We start from the raw sequence: 22530 nt of genomic DNA on the forward strand, positions 1-22530 counted from the left end.
CCTGTAATGTAGGTGTGTTTTTTAATTTGGTGTCCATTTGTATATTTGTTATCTGAGAGCCGAGTTCAAGTGGCTTAAAGTGCTGTTGACACAAAAAAAGCATGTTTATTTCATATTCCACACTGTATTTTATGCTCCTAAATGAAATGGACCGTTTGGATGTGTGTGAAGGCAATCGATATATTTATTCAATTTTTTGAATCCCGCGCCATGAAAATGATTGACCTCCATCCAGGGTCTGGATTGAGGAAGAAGGCGAATGTGCCGTCAGCGGACTAATCTTCTTCACAATACAGCCATTACTATAGTATGCAGAAGCACTGCGGATTCAGCGGATTTTGCCGATTAATTCATTTATTTTTTGCGTCACGCCAGCCCAATGTGCTGCAGGCTTTTGTTGCTACACCAGGGAGAGGAGGCTGAGGCTTTTTGGATTTCCAAAAGATCCTTGTTCACCGCCGTGGGTAAACAAAGTCTGACAACCAAGGAACCATAGGATGGGATCATGGCAAACGTTTTAATAAGGAGGTGGCTTGCATTTTGTGGGTGACAATGCTCCCTGTCCATCGACAAGACCACTCGGCCGACGACCGGCTGCTTGTCGCACACCATGGTCGATGGCCGATAAAGGCGTGCCCGCATATAGAGCGCTATCCTCGACTTGGGCCCAGGAAGCGCTCCGCTCTCATCTCTTGATTGTGTCGAGACTTGCACCCCATTCGGTCCTCTTCACATGCCTGCCTAAAGAGCGCTATACTCGGCTTGGACAACCGCACGCTCTGACGTCGCCCGGTTTGTCCACCGAGAATGCGCCATTTTCGGCATTCATTCACCTTGGTGTCCCTGGCAATGAGGCCTGACTGCCTGCCAGAGCCACAGCAGGGGAACGATGAGCCGAAACTTGCTCTCCGCCGAGGGCTGGCCAATCGGTGAAGACAATCACCCCGCGGCCGTGTGTAACATGAGTCGGGATAGTTTCATGTGAATTTTCGTTTTCAAAAGGCGAGGAAGAGACTTGGAGGAGCCGCTTGGTTCGGGTTAGCATGGCGCCTAGCTCTCACGCCTCCTGTTTTGTTTACGCTTTTTCCGAAGCCGGGGCAGGGAAATGATAAAAGCTGGACTAACTCCTGTGGCATAAAATACCGTTTGGGAGGTTTAAGAAGTCGGCAGATTTGACCATTATGCAGTAATTTAGCCCTGTCGTACTAAATAAATGCATTTTTAATATTTCATATTCCATTTAGCAAAAGTCATTTGTCATTACCAAACCATTAATTTGGCAATTAAGGAAAAATACTTAAACATAAAAACAATGATGACATTTTGCTGCTCTCAGTAACATTTTCCTTGTTCTGAACCTTCCTCCCCAATTGGGCTGGATTCTAAATCAGATGAAATCGTTAATCTGCCGACATCATCACCCAGATGGCGGCGCTAGAGCGCTATAATTACAGGAGTAGCTAAAAGGTAGATTGAAAGACTCATTTCTCGTCATCTGCACTTTGCCAAATTGTTGTACAGTATATCGTCGAACCGTCTCAAAATATGATTCTAACTCAAATAATATTGCTATTTAAGATTTTTTTTATGGTGTCACAGGCACGCTAAGCTTGGGCCGGTCACTGTAATAGCTTGAAGTACTTCGTGTACCATATTGTAGTGACCCAAGGTATAATTTTGTTAGGCTCTCTTAAATTAAGACAAAGGAAGTAGTAACTAAGGTTGTCAAATGTAGCGAAAAGTATCAAACTATCAATACTGAAATGTTGTATCTGAATACGATATTTGATTGCAAAAGTATCAGTACTCAGCCCATCTGGTCACAGCTGCGCCTCCCCCCTCTCCTCATCATGGTGACTGTATAACTTTTCACACAAGAAAGCATCAGTGGGCTGGTAGAAGGTCACCAAAAATTTGTTGTCATAGTGGAGATTTGATTTTTCACTACTCTTGATAGTAATGGACGAAATTTTTGCATTTTCCTGCTAATCAAAAATACAATTTTAGTTTTATTTATTTATTTATTTATTTTTTTTATGAAATAGCGAAAATCCAGTTGAAATTTGTAGTATCACGACAACACTTGAAGCAACAAACTAGTAACCTATACCCTGCCCCACGCCTTAATGTAGGGGGCCGTCCCACACTCCGCTTCAGTCGGTCGCAGTTATTCTTGAACACATGCAGCGATCCAATGCCGGATTTAGGTTGAAAAAGTATGAAAGCTGTACCGCATACAAACAGGAAGGATTGTCTCAGGAGTGATTTATTCGAGGATTCAAGGTAATTATTATATTTTTGTACCATGCATGCAATTTTAAACATGAAACAAAAAAATCAATGGGAGAAATTTAACCACTACGGCATTGGCGTCATAATTCGCAATATTTACATAAATGCTAACTGCCCATTTTTTTTTTTTTTTTTTTTGCTTTTCACCAAAAATCGAGTCTGTTCTACATTCATATCTATAAAGAATTCAGGGATTTAAGCATTTATTCACAATAATTTTCAACTTAAGAAGCTCTTTGTGGTGATAAGGCGGCGCCACAGTGACTTAAAGACTAGCAGCATATTCGACATATTTACGTACAATAAATGCTAACTGCCCGGTTCTTCGCTCGTTTAACAAAGAATCGAGACTGATTTATGTCCATATCTATAAAGAATTCAAGGATTTAAGTATTTATTCACAAGAATTTTCAATTTAAAAAGCTATTTGTGGTGATAAGGCGGCGCCACAGTGGCTTAAAGACTAGCAGCATATTCAACATATTTACGTAAAATAAATGCTAACTGCCCGGTTATTTGCTTTTAACCAAAAATTGAGATTGTTTTACATCCATATCTATAAAAATGTAGGGATTTAAGCATTTATTCACAAGAATTTTCAACGTAAAAAGCTCTTTGTGGTAATAAGGCGGCGCCACAGTGCCTTAAAGCCCAGCAGCACATTCAACATATTTACGTCAAATAAATGCTAACTGCCCGTTTTTTTTTTTTTTTTTTTTGCTTTGAACCAAGAATAGAGACTGTTATACGTCCATATCTATAAAGAATTCAGGGATTTAAGCATTCATTGACAAGGATTTCAACGTAAAAAGCTTTTTGTCTGTGTTTCTTCTCGGTCAGCTTTGACGGAGATAGGCCCCCTATTAATCGGCACCGCGCCCAGTGTCCAGTCAATATACTATGAAGTCTATGCTACACTGTAAGTGCCTTGTTACTATTTGCCCTGACCTGTTTCACCTGTATGCATTAATAGTGTTTAAAGTGATGTTAATTACTGATTGAACCGTTTCAGTTTTCAAAGTTGGGTTCAGTGTAAGTTTCGGTAACCTTTTATGGATATTTTCCTCATAAAGTGCGTTGCTCATGCGATCTAAGTGCTCCTTGCGGAACCGAAGTCCTGGAGAGTTTCCGCATGGACGCCTTAAGTATTGGATACCAAGAGGGCTGTGTGGGAGCTACGTAGATTGCAGGCATGACAAATGGCATCATGACAAATGCAAGCAAGAAGCCTGAGCTAGACGACCTTCCTGTTTCACGACGGTCTCCTGTTTGAAAACACTTTTGGCATCCCTGTTAAAGTTACCAATGGACAAAAGCAAGTGGAAGAATCCAAAGTCGTGTGTCCGCATTTGTTCCGCGGACAATATGTTTGCTGCAGGAAGCACATCTAATACACTTAAAGTATCACCATCTGGCTATGTATCTACACGAAAGAAAATCAATTGATTTTGTCACTGCAATCAGATGTGTGGTTTCAATCTTGCTAGCCAAAAGTATTAAGTTTGAATAGTTATATTTTTCATGGGCAGGCCATTACTTTTAAGAGTTTAAAGTTTACAGTTTTGCTTTGTTTTTGTTAAGATTTTATAGTTGTTCTAATTTTACATTTTTTGTTCTTTTTTAAATATTTTAAAACCAAGAGTGCCATATATTTATATGTTTATTTATTTATACAAGTTCTATTGCTTACATTTTTTAAATAAAAAGCATTTTAAGGATTTTATTTTTTTTTAACCTTTTTGCACTTCAAGAAACTGAATCGAATTGAAATTACATTTTAGTGTTCCCTTACACCCTAACGATAATAATTACTGAAGTCAGCATCAATCTGCCACAAAAGTTGTCTTTCAGAATAAGAGAGTAATACAAAAATTGCACATTAAGTATGTAAATGTTGTTAACTAATAATTTTCTTGATTTGTACATGTACTTGATTTATCCTATGCTTAGGTTTACTTTCAAATCAGTATTTGATTATTTCTACTTTAGAAAACTCACATACAAACCTTACTTGAGAAAAGAAAGGAATTTCATCCTATATAATGCAAGAAATGCTTATTTGAGGGGAAAAAAGGGGTAGGGGAAGGGGAGAAAAAAAGCACACGAGTAAAAGTGAAATTAGGAAAACCTGTCATATTGCATCAATGCTTGTGCATGCGTTAGTGTATAACATAATATATACTATCATATAATAGAATCTACCACCGATAACAGGAGACATTAGTCAGTGAACTCATTGACAAGAAAATAATAACTACAGAACGCCCAAATTTGATGATGGAAAAAAATTACCAATAAGTCCTGAAACACACTCATATACACATGTTTGTCTGTAGTTTTATCCTGTATCTTCCAAGGGGACAGTCTTAAACTCTTAACATGAAAAAGGTTCATGTAGTTTAAACTCCTAAAAGAGTGACCAATCATTACCAAAATTCATGTGGACACATCTACTCATGCCAACTTTAGTATCTAGTTCTTACGGTATTAATAGAATTGTGGAATATTTTTATAACATCTAGGGCATTGTTATGATTAACAATTTTAATCTAGCCGCTGATTACAATTCAAATCATAATGCCGTGGCGGAGGTCTGCACACAACAGAATGCCATGAGCGACATAAATCACGTCTAGCTCCGAACTCAAGTAACTTCCCCCACATCCAAACATGACATTCTCAGCTGCTGTGCAGGAAAGGCAAGCAGGTAGTGGTGCTGTGAGATTCCTACAGATTGTGTATTGCTGTAAGTAGTTGAAATATTTTACACCAAGTGCCATGGATAATCACATTCATAATTACCCAAGAAAAATATACAGTTGTGTAAATGTATTGTACTTAAAATATATACTGCATACAATTGAACTGTATGTTTTAATTGCTTCATTTTCTTGGCATCCGTTGATATTTTCAATTCTTCTAATATGGAGTGTTCTATTGCATCTCTTAAATGTATTTTGTATTACCTGGATTCAATTCAGTGATTCTTTCATCTAACTCATCCCACGATCATGTGCATGTTTCCATCTAAAATACCAAAATTGCTGATTATCACTTTTAAAAATATTGAGCTTTTGTAAGTATTTTTGTTCCTGTAATATCTGAACAGTTATTTTGAAATTATTACTCTATAAAGTTACTTGTGTAGTAAGTTGTTTAACCAGGCTAAATTGTCTCAATAGAGATACAGTGGTATGAAAAAGTTTCTGAACCTTTTGGAATTTCTCACATTTCTGCATAAAATCACCATCAAATGTAATATGATCTTTGTCAAAAACACACAGATCTAAAAACAGTGTCTGCTTTAACTAAAACCACCCAAACATTTATAAGTTTTCATATTTTAATGAGGAAAGTAAGTTCATATCTTTTTCCATTCTTTGGAAATCAGCATTAGAAAATAGCTTAGTTTAAGCAACTTTTCAATTTTTGATGAAAAAACTGAGAAATTGAGCTTTTCGTGAAAGCATACATTTCAAACATAACTTTGACTTATTCACAGCTAATTTTGCTTTAATTTAATTGAACATCTGAATAATGTTTTCCTTTTACAAAATAAGATAAACAACAAGACAAATAGAGCTTTTGATCGCAAAGTAACAATTTATTTACACATAACTAAACTACTGAACTGTTGAACTATTTGCGCACATAACAACGGGGAAGGCTCTCAGCTGCTCCCGTGGCTAATCTGATGAGTACAGATCAAGATCGGTCTCACTTTTTTCATCATCTTCATCGTTGGTTTCAACCTCGGGCTAAGGAGTAACGCAACGTGAGTTCCGCAGAACGCGTGTGGAACCTGACGCTGTTGTGAACGTCACCGTCTGTCTCATCAAGATAGATTTAATCCTTCCTTGACGATGGTTTCGTTTTCTTTTCAAAACACTCCTCCAGTGTCGTTTGCTTTTTTTTCCTGATCATTCTCCACATTTTTCTCAAATTCTCACGCATCTTCACAAGATCCCTCCAACTTCCGTTTCCTGACTGTTCTTCTTCACTTCCTTTCTTGGCCCGGGGTGAGTTCTTACCAAATACGCTACTGACCTCCAGTGGCCAATTTTATTGCTTTAAAATGGGTTTTGAGCTTTGTGCATTATATTTTAGATAGATCGGAACCTATAGATGCCTATTGTAAAAAAAATAAATAAAACAATTTAAAAAAAACAAAAGACGTATAAATACGTTTTTGGGACACTGAAGCAATTAAAAATAGAACGTACTGTATTTATAAGTTTTGGGGAGCAAATGAGTTAACAAGTTAAATGATGATTGACGCATGCAGCTCTTAGAAGTGTCTGTGAAGTGTCTGTGGCAAGATCAAACCCAAGCATCTGTCAATCATCGTTAACTTTAATTAGCAACTCCAGTGCACTGCCTGACAGACAAAGAGCAAGGAGTGAGACTACGCCATCAGCTCGGGACAGCTCATCTATTTTTTTTTTTTTTAGATTAAAAAATAATCCATGATGGACTGAGGGCGCGAAGTTTGAAGTGCGAAGTAGCGAGGGATCACTGTATAAATAAATACTGTGCAAACACAAACATAAACTCTCCTTTTCTATGCAAATGCCTCACACGTTCAACACTTTCTAACCTTTTGCTTTCAATAAACTATATGCACATCAATCCATACAACAACATTACCTAATGTAGGACAAGGAAGGAGGCAGCAAACAGCTTCCATTGAACTCATGCGTGCATATGCGTGTGTACATATGCGTTTGTCCTGATAGAACCCCTATTTGAGCAGACTGAAACGATCTTATCACTGAGCCATTGCAGAAATTCTTCTCTGTCTCTCCCAGTTTCACACGCAAGCACATGGACACAAACATACACGAACACATGCACACAATAAAAATAAGAACTGAATGGTAAAAGTTTTTGGTGTTATATGAGGAATAAATCTACTCAAGTTTTCTTTATAAAGCAGTGCTGTGCGCTTAAAGGGAACATTAACTGATTGAATGATAAAATGAGGCCAGCGCAGAGGTATGTATGGACCACACCCTGGTACTGCGTTTTTAGTTCTAAACCTCAAGTAAATAGCTGGTTTAAAGAAGAAGTCAGAGCACATTTGTTGTGTAGAAACTAGAACGCATTGCATGCTATCAGTAAAAGACTTATAATCGATTCAATAGTGACAGAAAATGTTTGAAAAGCATATATCTTGATTGACGACAACCAGTAAGATGTTCACCATCTTGTGAATAGATTACCAGTGTGACCACTTACAAGTTTCTCATACAGTGTAAATAAAATCTGAAATGATATTCATATGCAGATCTCTCCAATTCTCGTGTGGACTGCATAAGGGTTCCAGCTCTGGCTCAACTAGGATTGCTGGTGTGGTGTGGTGTATGTGTCGGGGGGCAGGGAAGCTGAGACCACACACATGCGTGCTCTCACACAAACAAGACACGCATGTCTGTAAGGAAACAGAATTAGATCTGCTCATGTCGCCGGGAACACAATCAGTGGTGCCTCCTGTCACCGTTCGCCTTGATAACAATGACGGAATTGCCACCACAAAGTCAACACCCTCGCAATATGAGATGAAAATCAAACTTCTTTTTTGTGTGTTTTTTCAGCTCAATGATTCTTAATAGTTTAGCATTTTAATGCTAAAAATGGTGTGGAGTAAAAGTTTGATAATGAGTTTGAAATGTGCATGTTGACTTTGTAGACTTAGGAAACACAGCAAAACCAACCATTGATAATCGCCTCTCAATATCTCTCTCTCTCTCTCTTCCAAATGTTCAACCAACCTAAATTATCAATTTAGCTTTGGTTGCAATATAAGACCTCCTCAAACTCTTTGAGCGCTCATCTCGAGGGAGAGTTTAGCTATGGACTAAAGCATCCTACTAAAGAAGAACATATATTCAACGAGGTCAATCATAATGTGGCTCTTTAATCCATCAAGGATATTTCTGAGCATTCACAAAACTTTCCATTTCAGTGAACTCTCGATATTTAATCATTTTGAACACTAATGAGGAATTTAAAACTAAATTTTCCTTTTTGAAATATAAATTTTTGAAATATAAATGTGGTCCCGCTATCAAGCACAGCTAATAAAAAAATTCATTAGTTCTTGAAAAAAAATATTAATTTACATATGATAAATCTTGATATTATATATATATATATATATATATATATATATATATATATATATATATATATATATATATACCGTATTGGCCCGAATATAAGACGACGCTGATTATAAGACGACCCCCTCTTTTTCAAGACTCAAGTTTGAAAAAAGACTTTTTGAACACCAAATTATTTTTATACAGAAAATAATTACAGTACATCAGAAACAAATGATTATGACAATATATTTGAGAGAAAAAAGCATGTTATTTTGCCTCATTCAAATCTTAATATCTGAACATTTAAATATGTAAACTTAAGTGGAAATACATTTGTAAATGAATGACTTCTGGTTTTTGAAATATAAATAAACAAATCTATTGTGATAAAACAGCAAAATTGCAATAACTGCATTAACCATCAAAGTGAAGTCTCAATGTAATTGTAGTCTTGAAACAAATCTGAAGAAGGAAAAACACTGCAATAAAGTAATGCCAACTGGTTAAATTTGAGATGTCATGACAGAAAATCGCTTCAATGATATCTGGCGCTATCTAGCGTCGTGAATGGGTATAATGTCAAGACCGCTGAGATCATGACAGAACATCACTTTATTGATATCTGGCGCCATCTCGCGTCGTGAATGGGTATAACATCTAGACCGCGAATAGAAGACGACCCCGCTTTTTCAATCTGATTTCAATGCAAAAAACACCGTCTTATATTCGGGCCAATACGGTATATATATATATATATATATATATATATATATATATATATATATATATATATATATATATATATTGGAAAAAAAACTTGATATTTTATTGGCTGTGCTGTTAAATTTAGTGAAGCTGTACCATAAAACAATTTAAGAAGTGCTTAACAAAGATTTTAGGTATTATATATGTCAGTGGTATCAAACGTATGGGGTATGTACTGGTGGTCGAATCCAGCCCATAGGAGTAGTTCTACCAGTCAGGCACGTTTTAGTTCATTCGTACAGACAGGATTCAATTTTCTGTGAATCAGAGTAATAAAATTATTTATCAACCCTTTCAGGGACAGTGGTCATGGCAGTGGACAGCTATTCAAGTTGACACTTCAGACATTTAATCCCTATATAGAGAAAGTGCCTATTTTTGGTTATTATTATTATTGGGGGTGCACAATATCCATTTTTTGAAACCAATATCGATAACTTCCTGCTCCTCAAGGCCAATGCTGATACAATAACCAATAATATATATATATATAATTTTTAAATGTATATTCCTGTAGGTAAAAAAATACTACTGGTGGATTCAGCATAGATTTGCCTTTGACCAAACCAGAATTTTCATTATGACATGAACATTATTATAATGAACAAAACAAAGATAAGAATAGTTTTGACTTCAAATAAAGTGCCCATATTTTTTTTTTTAAATAAATATAATTTGAGTCAATCACAATCAATCAGTCAATGTATTTGACAATGTGTTCAGCGGAGCACTGAACTAAAACAAACATAAACCCAACGGTGCTTTGTCAGTAGATAAAACATTTGGTCCAACAGGAGAGGAGACTTTTGTGGTCTTGGTCCATGAAACAACTTTTCTAACCTGGCAATTATAGGACAGCCAGCCTATCAATAACTAGAAGGCCTCTCAAGTACTTGTAAACACAACTGTAAAATGCAAACATTTGCATTTGCATTATCATGGTAAGGTTTATGACTCAGTGATGGAAAAATACAGCCTCTAGAACAGTGACAAAACTTTGCATACTGGGAAATCAGAAGTGGAAACAAACACACACATCCCAATCCACTGACACCATGCCAAAAATATTACCTGTATATATTATCGGGCCTATTAATAATGTTACTTGATTTATTGGGATGACATCATAATTCCTATTATAAGACCGACAATTATCGTGCACCTCTAATTATTATTATTAATACAGTGGTACCTCTAGATACGAAGTTAATCCGTTCCAGGATCTTGATTGTAAGTTGAAATGGTCATATGTCGAGCAGGATTTTCCCAAAGGAATACATTATAATTCCATTAATTTGTTCCACAGCCTGAAAACCAACGCTAAATCCTTAATAAATACTGCTGTTACTAATGCAAATAGCAATTACAAACAGCAAAACAAAGAAATTAAATAAAAATCGGAATAATAATATATTAATAGTAATAATAATTCCTGTAATAATGTAATGAATCGGGTTTTAGTGTAGTGGATGTGTTTTGTGTACTGTACCTGGACGCACCGCGTGGCTGACGTCACAGTGAGATAGGGCCGTGCGGTAGAGATTTTTAATTTCACTTTTAATGTCCTTTTGTTTTTGGTGTATACTGCGGAGGACTGAAGGGATTGTGCTGCACAAGTTCTGAAATAAATGATTATAAACCTGACGAAGCTGGCGACTTCCTTGCCGATGTTACCACAATTATAACTGTCACCTTAATTTATAAAGACTGGCGAAGGGAGGTCGGAGGAGGACCGTTGAAATAGGAGACATTCTACGGCTATATTGTCGAGCCAGTTCACGGACGCTCACATTTCCAACTTAATTTCAATAGTAAGCCTCACCTTTTTCCGTTTGTCACCACCTGCACTAACATTGTTGGAACCTATGTTGATTTCTCACAAGAAAATCTGCCGTGCATCCATCTTGCGGGAAAACAAAGGAACTGCGGCACTGTCATAAATCGTCGTATTTTGAGCATGTCGTTGAACGTAGAAACAAATGGTGAGTCAAATTTTACGTCGGATGTTGAAAAGACTGTGTGTCGAAGCGATTGTATGTTGAGGTACCACTGTATTACACCTTTAACCCTTTATCGGGCAAGTCACTGTTTTTAGTCATTTAAAAAAAAAACTTTAAAAACTTAATGTTTACAATTATTATGTATTTTTTGAAATGATATAATAATAATAATTAATAAATAAGTTAAATAAAATGAAATAAAAAATAATAAGCGTATTAAGCCAAAAATATACTATGCACTAATACAGTACATTCCTGTTTGAGGTCAAATTGCTGTGAATATGGTCAGTGAAGCAAAATGAATTTGACACCCCTGGTACTGAAAATATCAATGTTATGACAACAGATTATATATTTGGGTCATTTGAGGTCCTGTAGGGTGGCCAGATTTCTATTTGGTACGAATACATTTGGGAAACCCATGCTTTACACTTAAATTTAGCAGATCCTATGTTAGTACTTGACGTGACACGACAGGACATATCGTGTCCAAGTCATCATAAAAGCAACGAGCTATGCCTGGGCGGTCTCTATGATTTGAGCTCTCACCGCCCAGCAACAGGCGGCCTCCAAGCTTTGTGGCTATGAGGCAAGTCAGTGATGAGTACATCCGCTGTACATCAGACACGTCTAGGACGCCGTGATGATGGCACGCATACTTTGTCAGTGCCCATTCATCTTTCAGCACCTTGGACAACTGAGTCCAGATAGGCGTGATCCAGCGGGTTTGTGGGCTGTTTTTTCTTACACTACACAGACCTCCTCAGCCGACCTCAGCACTTAAAACAAATAAAGCTCCAGTTTCATCATCTAGAGGGGGCTGTTTCCTGGCCAAGCACAACCCAAAGCTGCCCCTTTCCGTATATACGCACACAAATTCTACACCTAAGACAGATCACAACCGCCAAACTCCCCGCCCCCAAAATACAAGTCTCTTTCCACTGCTCAATTGCCGAAAGGAATGGAGGGATTTGAGGGAAGAAAGAGGGGGATGGGTGCTTGGAGAGGCAAAGGGGATTGGGTGTATGCGTGGGGATCTTATTGCAACTTCATCCCAGTGAAATATTTGGCTGTGGTGAACAGAGGAAAAGAGAGATGGGGAAAGGGGGAGTGGAAGGCTACTTTTGCAGCATCAGGCCAGTAAGAGACCCCAGATTTCTCAATGTCCCCCAAGCTTTGCTGACAATAGACACTTTATGACTTCGGGGTTATCTTGACGGGCTCCGAGAATAGGAAGGAAGACGCAACACTGAGACACCACCATAACTTATCGCTTATATACAATCGATGTGCTCAGGACATTGAATCGATCGCAACTGGACTTTACTGGTTGTTTAGGAACCTGTTTTGTCTCCACCAGCCGAGCAAGCGCCCTCATATCTTGTGCTAACTAAACCTTGTTGCATGAACTGATGAATAACAATTGTCACAGGCATGCAGATGTTGGCATGCAGTTTTACCGTGAATTCTTCTCAACCAATATTTCTCAAACTTTTTGCATCAATTACCACCTAAAAATGCATTACAGTCCAAGTACGTAGCAGTATTATGGCCGACAATAAAACACAGTAAGGTAAAAGGCAGCAATGGACTTTACCTGTGTTGTCGGTTGGTGTGATGAGTGGGGACGGAGTTTCAGTGTAAGACAGTGTAGAGTCTGTAAAATGTTGAAAAAAGGACAAGCGCATTTATATTATTAGAAACAATTCCACATCATGGATAGTTATACAATTATGGCAACATTTGATATACACTTTAATCCAAAGGTAATTGAGAAATGGACTAAATGTGTCAATGAAATACTAAATCTCAAGTCAAACAAATACATTACACTGTGCAAAATTTCAGTGCACTTAAAAGGAATGAAAGCGGGGGATGGGTGCTTGGACACTTGTGACACTTATCCAAAGAATGCTGTCAGGATACTAAAGTTTTCAACTCGATATCTATACCCAAAAAAATACTTGATGCTTGACACCATTTTTAATACTAGATAAATGAATTAAAACTAAATGTTTATTTTTATTAACAAGGAAAATGCAAAAATATCTTTCAGTTACCATTGATATCAAGAGTAGTGCAAGAAAAAAAAAAAAATGAATGTCACCAATTAGACCAATATTTAGGGTGAATACTGTGCAACACACTCAAATGTTAGCTGGTTATAAATAATATAAATAACATAACAGCTCTTTTTGGCTGAGCATTGATACTTTTGCAATCAAATATCTTATCCGGATACAACATTTCAGTATCGATACTTCAATACTTTTGACAAAGCAATTAAGTTGCTGTCCAATTTAAGGAAGAATGTTTTACTGTTACCACTTTTTTCAAGGATTTACTGAGAATATTAAACAATTAGATACGCATTTTCATTCATCATTGACATTATAATTGCGCCATACAAGGGCGTAGATTTGCGTAGAGACGGTAGGAACATAACACTACCAACTTTTCAGGATGCACAAATTGTCCCCACCAACTTTTAAGCAACCTTATTTGCATTATATAATGACCTAAATTATATAGGTAATTTAGAATGTCTTCCCATATGTTGTAAGGATAGAATTGACCGTACCATTATTAGGTGAATTCTTTTCATTATGTTCAGACTTACAGTAGGTCCACTTTTTCCCTTCAAATGCACATTTAATTGGCTGATGACTTGCATTTATTCAAAATATATCAATTTATTTTCTACATGATTTATTTAAAATATTTTTATTTGTAGCCTATGCACACATTTTTTCAGATAATCATACATTAATCATAATCGAAGGGAAAAGTTTTCATTTTTTGTTGAGTTTTGCTGTGCTTGTGGACAAAAGCAATAGTGTTTTACCTGAAGAATAGCTCATTTTCATTTATTTTTGTTATACGCTCAGCGTTTTTTTTTTTTTTTTCCAGTTATATTAATTTTTTAGACAAACAATGTTAAGTGGTCTTAAGACAAATGTTTATTTTTTGCATTCTTGGATAGGTAAGCGATTATTAACAAGTTTGTATTTATTGTCTATGCTAATATAATTTACGTTCAAATATTGCAATTTAAATTTGCTAATAAAATCCAGACATTTATTCTGGAAGTTTTCAAAATGTTTCTTTAGTATTTTTTTGAAAACAAAGGTTTGAATCAAACGGTATATCACTCGAACCAATAAACGTGAAAGTTAGTATAAATCAGTACAGATGAATTTTGCATTGATCATTTAGCCTATCAACTAATTATGTTCATATTTGTGAGAAATGTAGCCCTGACCCCCGTTCACCCAATCTGTTTGGTCTGATTGATGTCTTATGCTTAAAACAGCTTATGCTGTTGCATTATATCGTCCCTACCAATGCTGAGAGTCAACCTAGGCCCTTGGCGCCATATCATTCATGCTGAACTAAATAGAAGAGGTTTGCCAAATCTTGGCTGAAGCTAGAAATGTTTTTTAATCATTATTATTATTATTATTATTATTATTGAGACAGTTTGACTGAATGCTTTTTTACACTTGAATAATAAAACTGTTTGACCTGTATTTTTTTTAATCTGTTCATCCATCCAACTTCTAACCTGTTCCAAGTTAGTATCTGGTTAGTAGTTCTTATAAACACTCAATGGAAACTTGTGATTAAGCATCAGATTCATCTAAGCTCCTACTTCATTTTTCAACCTGTAATTTAACTTCTAAGCCATGATGTCAACCACACAAGAGAATGTGTCAGCATGCTCAAGCTGAAAGATGTCAACGCCTGTCATTTACTGCTTTGTCGTGTGTTTGCTGCCAAACTCACCCAGTGGCTTGTGTTCATCCGAATGGGACACCGAGTATGGGGGAGGAGGTGACTCTGGGAACATAGCACACACACATTTAGATTGTTAAAACACTTGCATGACCTTTTAGAATATATCAGCGTTTAATTCAGTCCAACATACACATTAGTGAAACAATGTGAGCAGTGCTGCATAGTACACAGCAGAACTAACTCTTGCATTTGCAGGCTCTGTTCTTCCAGTGCACAGCTGGCATGGAGTGTGCGGCCCCTTTAAGAGCACAGCCAGTAATTGCCGAGTGTTCTGTCAGATACCCAGCGAGTCAGTCTGGCGCCAGCTCTATGCAAACTGTATATTATCGGCACTCCTTCACCTAAATAACAAGAAGAGGACCTCCTTGTCAGAAGGAGCGAGAAAGGGGGGGAGATCACAACTGCTTTACAACTTGAGAACGGCCCTCAATCCGATCATGTTGCCAGCAAGTATGTTGTTGGAGTTGTTGCTCAAATTTAAACAGTCTGTGGCATTTATGTTTGCATGTCTGGAGGATTAAAGAAGATATAAAAAATGTTATTAAAGGGTTGGCACTGGTTGCTTGTTTGGTGTCACGTTTATACGTGGTGGTGCCTTCTGACCCTAAGGAAAGGGAAAAAAAAACAGACTCCCTCTGTTGAAAGTTTTAATATTTTTCTTAGATCGGTGGTGTCCAAACTAGGGCTTGCGGGCCAACAAATATATGTGTATATATATATGAATATACAGTGGGGAGAACAAGTATTTGATACACTGCCAATGGGTTTTCCCATTGACAAATAATAAATAAATAAATAATAATAAACTTACCTTTTTTTATGGCTAGGTTGAAACAAAAGTGGTTGCGCGACGTTTCTAAATGGGGGTTTCCAGGGTAAAACGGACAAATTATAAATAGTTCGGGGACTTAATGCGCCATGAATCTGCTATGGCAGCATATAGACATGCAACACAACAGTTCTTTTTGCTTAAAATACAGCAGTTTGTTTATAAAAGGGGTGCAAGAGCAGAAACCTGATTGTTCAGCCTTTTCTGTGTTTTCCGCCATATACAGTATATACCGTATATATATATATATATATATATATATATATATATATATATATATATATATATATATATATATATATATATATATTTAGAGTCCTAAAAAAATTTGCATATTGTGATAAAGTTCATTATTTTCTGTAATGTACTGCTAAACATTAGACATTGAATTTTAGATTCAGTACACACAACTGAAGTAGCTAAGCCTTTTATTGTTTTAATATTGATGATTTTGGCAAAAAAGTAAAGAAAAACCAAACATCCCTATCTCAAAACATTTGCATATCATGAGAGGGTACTCTAAAGAAGCTACAAACCTAATCATCTGAATCAACATATTAACTCAAAACAACTGCGAAAGATTCCTGAGGCTTTTAAAAACTCTTAGCCTGGTTCATTACTCAAAACCGCAATCATGGGCAAGACTGCCGACCTGACTGCTGTCCAGAAGGCCATCATTGACACCGTCAAGCAAGAGGCTAAGACACAGAAAGAAATTTCGGAGCAAATAGGCTGTTCCCAGAGTGCTGTATCAATGCACCTCAGTGGGAAGTCTTTGGGAAGGAAAAAGTGTGGCAGGAAACGCTGCACAACCAGAAGAGGTGACTGCAGCCTGAGAAAGATTGTGGAGATGGGCCGATTCCAGACCTTGGGGGACCTGCAGAAACAGTGGACTGAGTCTGGAGTAGAAACATTCAGAGCCACCGTGCACAGGCGTGTGCTGGAAATAGCAGAAGCGCCTGACCTGGGCTACAGAGAAGCAGCACTGGACTGTTGCTTAGTGGTCCAAAGTACGTTTTTCAGATGAAAGCAAATTTTGCATGTCATTCTGAAATCAAGGTGCCAGAGTTTGGAGGAAGACTGGAGAGGAGAAAATGCCAAAATGCCTGAAGTCCAGTGTCAAGTACCCACAGTCAGTGACAGTCTGGGGTGCCACGTCAGCTGCTGGTGTTGGTCTACTGTGTTTTATTAAGGCCAGGGCCAATGCAGCTAGCTATCAGGGGATTTTGGAGCACTTCATGCTTCCATCTGCTGAAAAGCTTTATGGAGATGAAGATTTCATTTTTCAGCACGACCTGGCACCTGCTCACAGTGCCAAAACCACTGCTAAATGGTTTACTGACCATGGCGTTACTGTTGCCTGGTATACCAGACTCACCGCTGTTCCAGCGATTGAGTCTGGCGACCGTCCGGCGGATCAAATTCCGAGGGCGGAGCAAGCCACAGCAAACAGACAGCGGAGTGGACCAATCAGCAACGGGCAGATGTGACGTTGTTAAAAGGACAAGTAATTAGCGTGAGTGGAGAATGGAGAAGTTTATTCAACATGGCTAGCGCAGGCCATGTTGACTGTTGTCAATGACTTGTTTCGATGTGTTTTTGGTCATTTAAAACTGGTTTTACCGCGGATTGGAACATAATTCTCGGCTCTCCCGTTCGCCATCTGTGTTGTTGTGGACACGACTTTCGGCGTGCAAGAGTGACGTTACTTGTTAAGAACACGTCACGCAAATAAACGAATCTGATTGGACGATTGATTTTGTACCTTGCTCGAGAGGCCATTAATGGGCTGGGTCCCAGACTATTTCTCACAGTGTTTGAAAAATACAGGGAGAATAGTCTGGCTGTGCCAGGCAAGCATTACTGTGCTCAATTGGCCTGCCAACTCTCCTGACCTGAACCCCATAGGGAATCTGTGGGATATTGTGAAGAGGAAGTTGAGAGACAGACACCAGACTCAACACTGTGGATGCACTTAATAAAGTGCATGTGACACGAAAAAGCATATTTATTTCATAATACACGCGGTATTTTATGCTCCTGAATGATATGGACCGCTTGGATGTGTGTGGAAGCGATCGCTATATTGATTTAGTTTTTTGAATCCCGCGCCATGAAAATGAGTGACTTCCGGCTTCGGTCTTGCATTGAGGAGGAGGGCGCTGTGACGTGTACGGTAGAAGACGTCTTCTTCACTATACAGCGTCCTGTTGTGTATGAGGACGAAGGATTCAGCTGATTTTGCGGATTAATACATTTATTTTTCGCATCACGTCGGCCAAACGGCTGCAGAAAAATCATTCTGTATGAGGGAGAGGCGTATGCGCCTTTTTGGAGTTTCAAAAGGTTCCCATTCACCTTGGATATTTACTGTGAGACCATTGGACTTAAGAGGAAGTGAGTAAACATCTTGTTTTGTATTATGTCAAATACGAATACAGCGATTACAAAGTAAATATTACAAACTTTCTTTAAATAAAGGACTACTTACGTTTGATCATTGATAGGCATGTAAAAAGCTGTCCTCATGCACATTAGCAGCACATTAGCTGCACAACAACTGCAACCACCCTCCTCCGGGGAACGAACTGTAAATTGCTCTCCGCCGGGCGGTTTGCCGATCCGTGAAGACAATCGACAACCCAGTCGTCATGTCAATCAATCCAGGCTAGTAATGTGTGATTTTCCGCTTCGAAGACTTTGAAACATCACTCGGTTCGGGTTAGCATGTCGGCTAGCTGTCACGCCTTTTGGTTTGTTTACATTCTCCGAAGCCGGGGAAGGGAAATGACATATGTCCGATTTAGGTGTCATAAAATATCGTTCGGGAGGTGCGACAGTAAAGGTGAAGTCGACAGTTTTGACCATAATGGAGTAATTTCGCCATGTCGTCCTGAAAAAATGCATTTTTATTATTTCATATTCCATTTAGCACAAGACTTTTATTTGTCATGACCATGCCATTTATTTAGCAATTGGGGAAAATACTTGGATAAAAAGAATATCCTGTAAAAATATTGAAGTAAAGAGACAGAAACAATGACATTTTGCAGCGTTCTTCGTCGCGTTTTCCTCGTTGTGACTAGTTCCCCCTCGACAGGCTGACTGGTCCTTCTCAAGCCATTTATATAGCTATTGGGGAAAAATACTTTGATTAAAAAAAATATCCTGTAAAAATATTGGAGTAGAGAGACTGAAACAATGACATTTTGCGGCTCTCTTTGTCGCGTTTTCCTCGTTCTGAATAATTCCCCCTCAATGGGCTGAATTGTAAAACCGATGAGCCCAGTCTACCGCTGACGTCATCCACCTGTTGGGGACGCTAAAGCCCTATAATGGTAGGCGTGGCTAACCGGCAGATTAAAAGACTAATTTCTCGTCATCTGTGCTTTGCTAAATTGTTGTATGCAGTCGAATCGTCCCAAAATATGATTCTAATTCACATAATAATGCCATTTAAGACTTTTTTTTCTCCTGTCGTATGCTCTTTAAGGCCGCTATCGAAGCATCCTGGGCCTCCATAACACCTCAGCAGTGCCACAGGCTGATTGCCTCCATGCCACGCCGCATTGAAGCAGTCATTTCTGCAAAAAGATTCCCGACCAAGTATTGATAATAATAATTAATATTAATTAATTAATAATAATTGATAATTAATTAATTAATTAATTAAATAATTAATTAATATAATACATAATTAATTGAAGGTTGACTTTTTTTGTATTAAAAAACACTTGTTTGTATTGGTTGCATGAAATATGCTAATTGTTTGAGATAGGGATTATTGGTTTTTCTTTACTTTTTTTTTTTGCCAAAATCATCAATATTAAAACAATAAAAGGCTTGAACTACTTCAGTTGTGTGTAATCAATCTAAAATATATGAAAGTCTAATGTTTATCAGCACATTACAGAAAATAATGAACTTTATCACAATATGCTATTTTTTTAGAAGGACTAGTATACATATATATATCACATATACATCTAGAAACATACATGCATATTAGTGCTGTACGATATGATCATATACCGTATTTTTCGGACTATATGTCGCACCTGAGTATAAGACGCACCAGCCATAAAATGCCCAACGAAGAGGAAAAAAACATACAGTATATAAGTCGCACTGGAGTGTAAGTCGCATTTTAGGGGGAAATTTACTTGATAAAATCCAACACATAGAACAGATATGTCATCTTGAAAGGCAATTAATAAAAAAAAAAATACAATACAGAACAACATGCTGAATAAGTGTACAGTAATGTTATATGATGCATTAACAACGAAATGCGAACGTGGCCAGAATGTTAATGTAACATAGCTATTATTAGTTATTCAGATAACTATAGCATAAATAACATGCTAACAAGTTTACCAAACCATCAGTGTCACTTCCAAACACCAAAATAGCATGTGAAATGATATAATAATGTGTTAGTAATTTCACACATGTCGCTCCTGAGTATAAGTCGCACACCCAGCCAAACAATGAAAAAAATTGCGACTTATAGTCCGAAAAATACAGTACTGTATATTGTCATGATTAACAAAAGAAAGGATTTCAAGTTGGCCTTTGCATCCTTTGATTTTTCTGAAAGCGACAAGCGGTGAAAAAAGGTTGGACACCCCTGTCTTAGATCATCGGCGTGTGGTCCGTATAGTATACTGTTTGTCCTCACTGTTTCGACAATTCAGGGCACCAAAAGAACTGTCATCCTTGCCAATGTTTTTTCACTTCTACTCCTATGCTAGAAGTACATTAATGCAAATGTACATTTGGTGTTTTTACAGAAGACAAAAGCGTATGATATATACGTATATGCTGAGTACTATAGGGCACGGCCCAGTAGTGCTATTACCGCACAACACAGTGAGGGATTGATATAGAATAAATGCTCAAATGGCTTCATGTCAAAGTCTTATGTGAAACCCCACTTCATACGTGATTGCTATTAACTGCTGGGCTGACATCAAATGTCACCAAATGGGTTCCAAGAAATGGACATACGCTCTCTAGGTTGTTCTATGAGGATGCGATGAACGGATGATGGATAGATGGACGGAAAGACGATCAGATGCTCACCTGGCCCGCACAAGCGGCTGTAGTGGTAAGGGTTGCAGCACACCTTCCCGCAGCCCCCCTGGTCAAAACTTTGGCAGTGGTGCAACACTTTGAGCGGGGCGGAGGGCGGCAGGTCGCCCCATCGGTATATTCGAGCCAGGAGGAACTGAGGCGAGACATGATGAGTCCCAAACCTTAGCTCAGTTGCTGGCACCATGACGCACTCGGTCAGCGCACCTCCTTTGGACTCCACAGCTTTCAGCAACGCATCTAGATTTTGCTCCGACAGTTTTTTGAGAAAAGGGTGAGCGATATTCCCGAGGTCACACTCGCAAGGGCCCCTGTTGTCTTTTGGTGTGGGCAAGCGTGGGCTCCGAGGTGTGAGAGCCCATTCCCCAAACAAACAACACGTCACCGTCCTGTCTGCCTCCTGTCCACGGCGATATCCAGTGCGGTCGTCGTCAGCCTGCTCCCCTTCTTCCCTCTCCCCAGCCTCACCTGCGGAGTTCCCCCCGGCGCGTGTCACCGTCCCCCTTTCCTTTCTGCGCAGCCCGGAGCCACACGGACATCCTCCCTCAGCTCGGCCGCTTCCATCGCTCTGGTTGAGCGCACGACTTCTCCAAAGTCGCCGTACGAGCCCGGAGCGTCTCTGCCGGAACATACGACAACCTAGAGAGTCTCGGATGCGTCGCGTCGGTCCCGTCCGCCTCTCGGAGGGTGCCACATGGGTTTTTTTAGACTCGGTGCCCGAGACGTGCGGGTGGTACACGGTGCCCCCAACATGCGCAGCCGGGGGTGGCCGCGGTCACTGGGCTCGCACGCTGCATTTAGGAGAGTGGCTGCTCAATTCGACATCACAGCTCCACCGCATTCAAGCGCACGTTGGACGTTCTGAGACAACTCAATCAAAGCTCAACGCATTCAACTCCGCATCCTGGGCGCAATCATCGAGCCATAGTATCGGGGGGATTACCAATTGACAGCATCTAAACAGCAACATGTGCAGGAGGACATCCGAGAGGCTGCCAGGACTTTGACTCCCGCTTTGGGAACCATCCATCCGTGTCAGAGAAAACTTCCACTCCGACGGAAAAATCCCCTAATAATCCCGCTAAGAAATCCAAATATAAAGTGTCGCACTGGAGCCCAACTTTTTTCAAGGAACAGCTACCGTTCTTTAAAACAATCTTAAAACAAAGTTGGAATCCCTCCTGTGCAAGCACGTCCTCCTTCTGCACAAACGCACTCAAAACACATGCAAACAGTGGAGACATGCAGAATCAAAGCACACAAAGGAACGACAGTCATGTTCCGGATTTTCAAAATAAAAGGACCAAGCGAGGGCAAGCTTCACGCTAAATTCAGAGTAGCGCCATTCAAAGCCAGTTATTTCATTCATTTAGATCAGGGGTCCTCAAATACAAATCTTGAAGGTCCACAACTGTTTTTTGTTTTGTTTTATTTTTTCATACAAGCATGGGTCCATTTATTAATGTCGGTCAAGTACAATGCAGGTCGAAGGTGGTAAAGGTGGTTTTCTTTTTGATCAAAGAAAAATACAGTGCACATTCTGATTAAATAAAAATAAATGAACAAAACATTTCTTGACTTAAAAATACATTAAAAAAAAAAAAAAAAAAACATGCAAGTACAATGTTTACACATGTATACACTAAAT

At 38.6% G+C, this 22530-nt stretch overlaps 1 protein-coding gene across 1 annotated transcript in view; it reads right to left on the reverse strand.

The window, feature by feature from the left end:
* The window catches only part of LOC130922020 (mothers against decapentaplegic homolog 6-like), a 45910-nt gene extending 23809 nt beyond the window's left edge, over nucleotides 1–22101 (reverse strand). Inside the window, exons 1-3 of the mRNA XM_057846495.1 lie at nucleotides 20874–22101; nucleotides 14948–15001; nucleotides 12759–12818 (exon numbers count right to left, since the gene is read on the reverse strand). Of these exons, the coding sequence (XP_057702478.1) occupies nucleotides 12759–12818; nucleotides 14948–15001; nucleotides 20874–21513 (754 nt within the window). The 5' untranslated portion in view covers nucleotides 21514–22101. The remainder of the gene's footprint in view (nucleotides 1–12758; nucleotides 12819–14947; nucleotides 15002–20873) is intronic.
* Nucleotides 22102–22530: the final 429 nt, after the last annotated feature.

The sequence above is a fragment of the Corythoichthys intestinalis genome, chromosome 1 (genome assembly GCF_030265065.1).
Source record: "Corythoichthys intestinalis isolate RoL2023-P3 chromosome 1, ASM3026506v1, whole genome shotgun sequence".
Taxonomy (NCBI): domain Eukaryota; kingdom Metazoa; phylum Chordata; class Actinopteri; order Syngnathiformes; family Syngnathidae; genus Corythoichthys; species Corythoichthys intestinalis.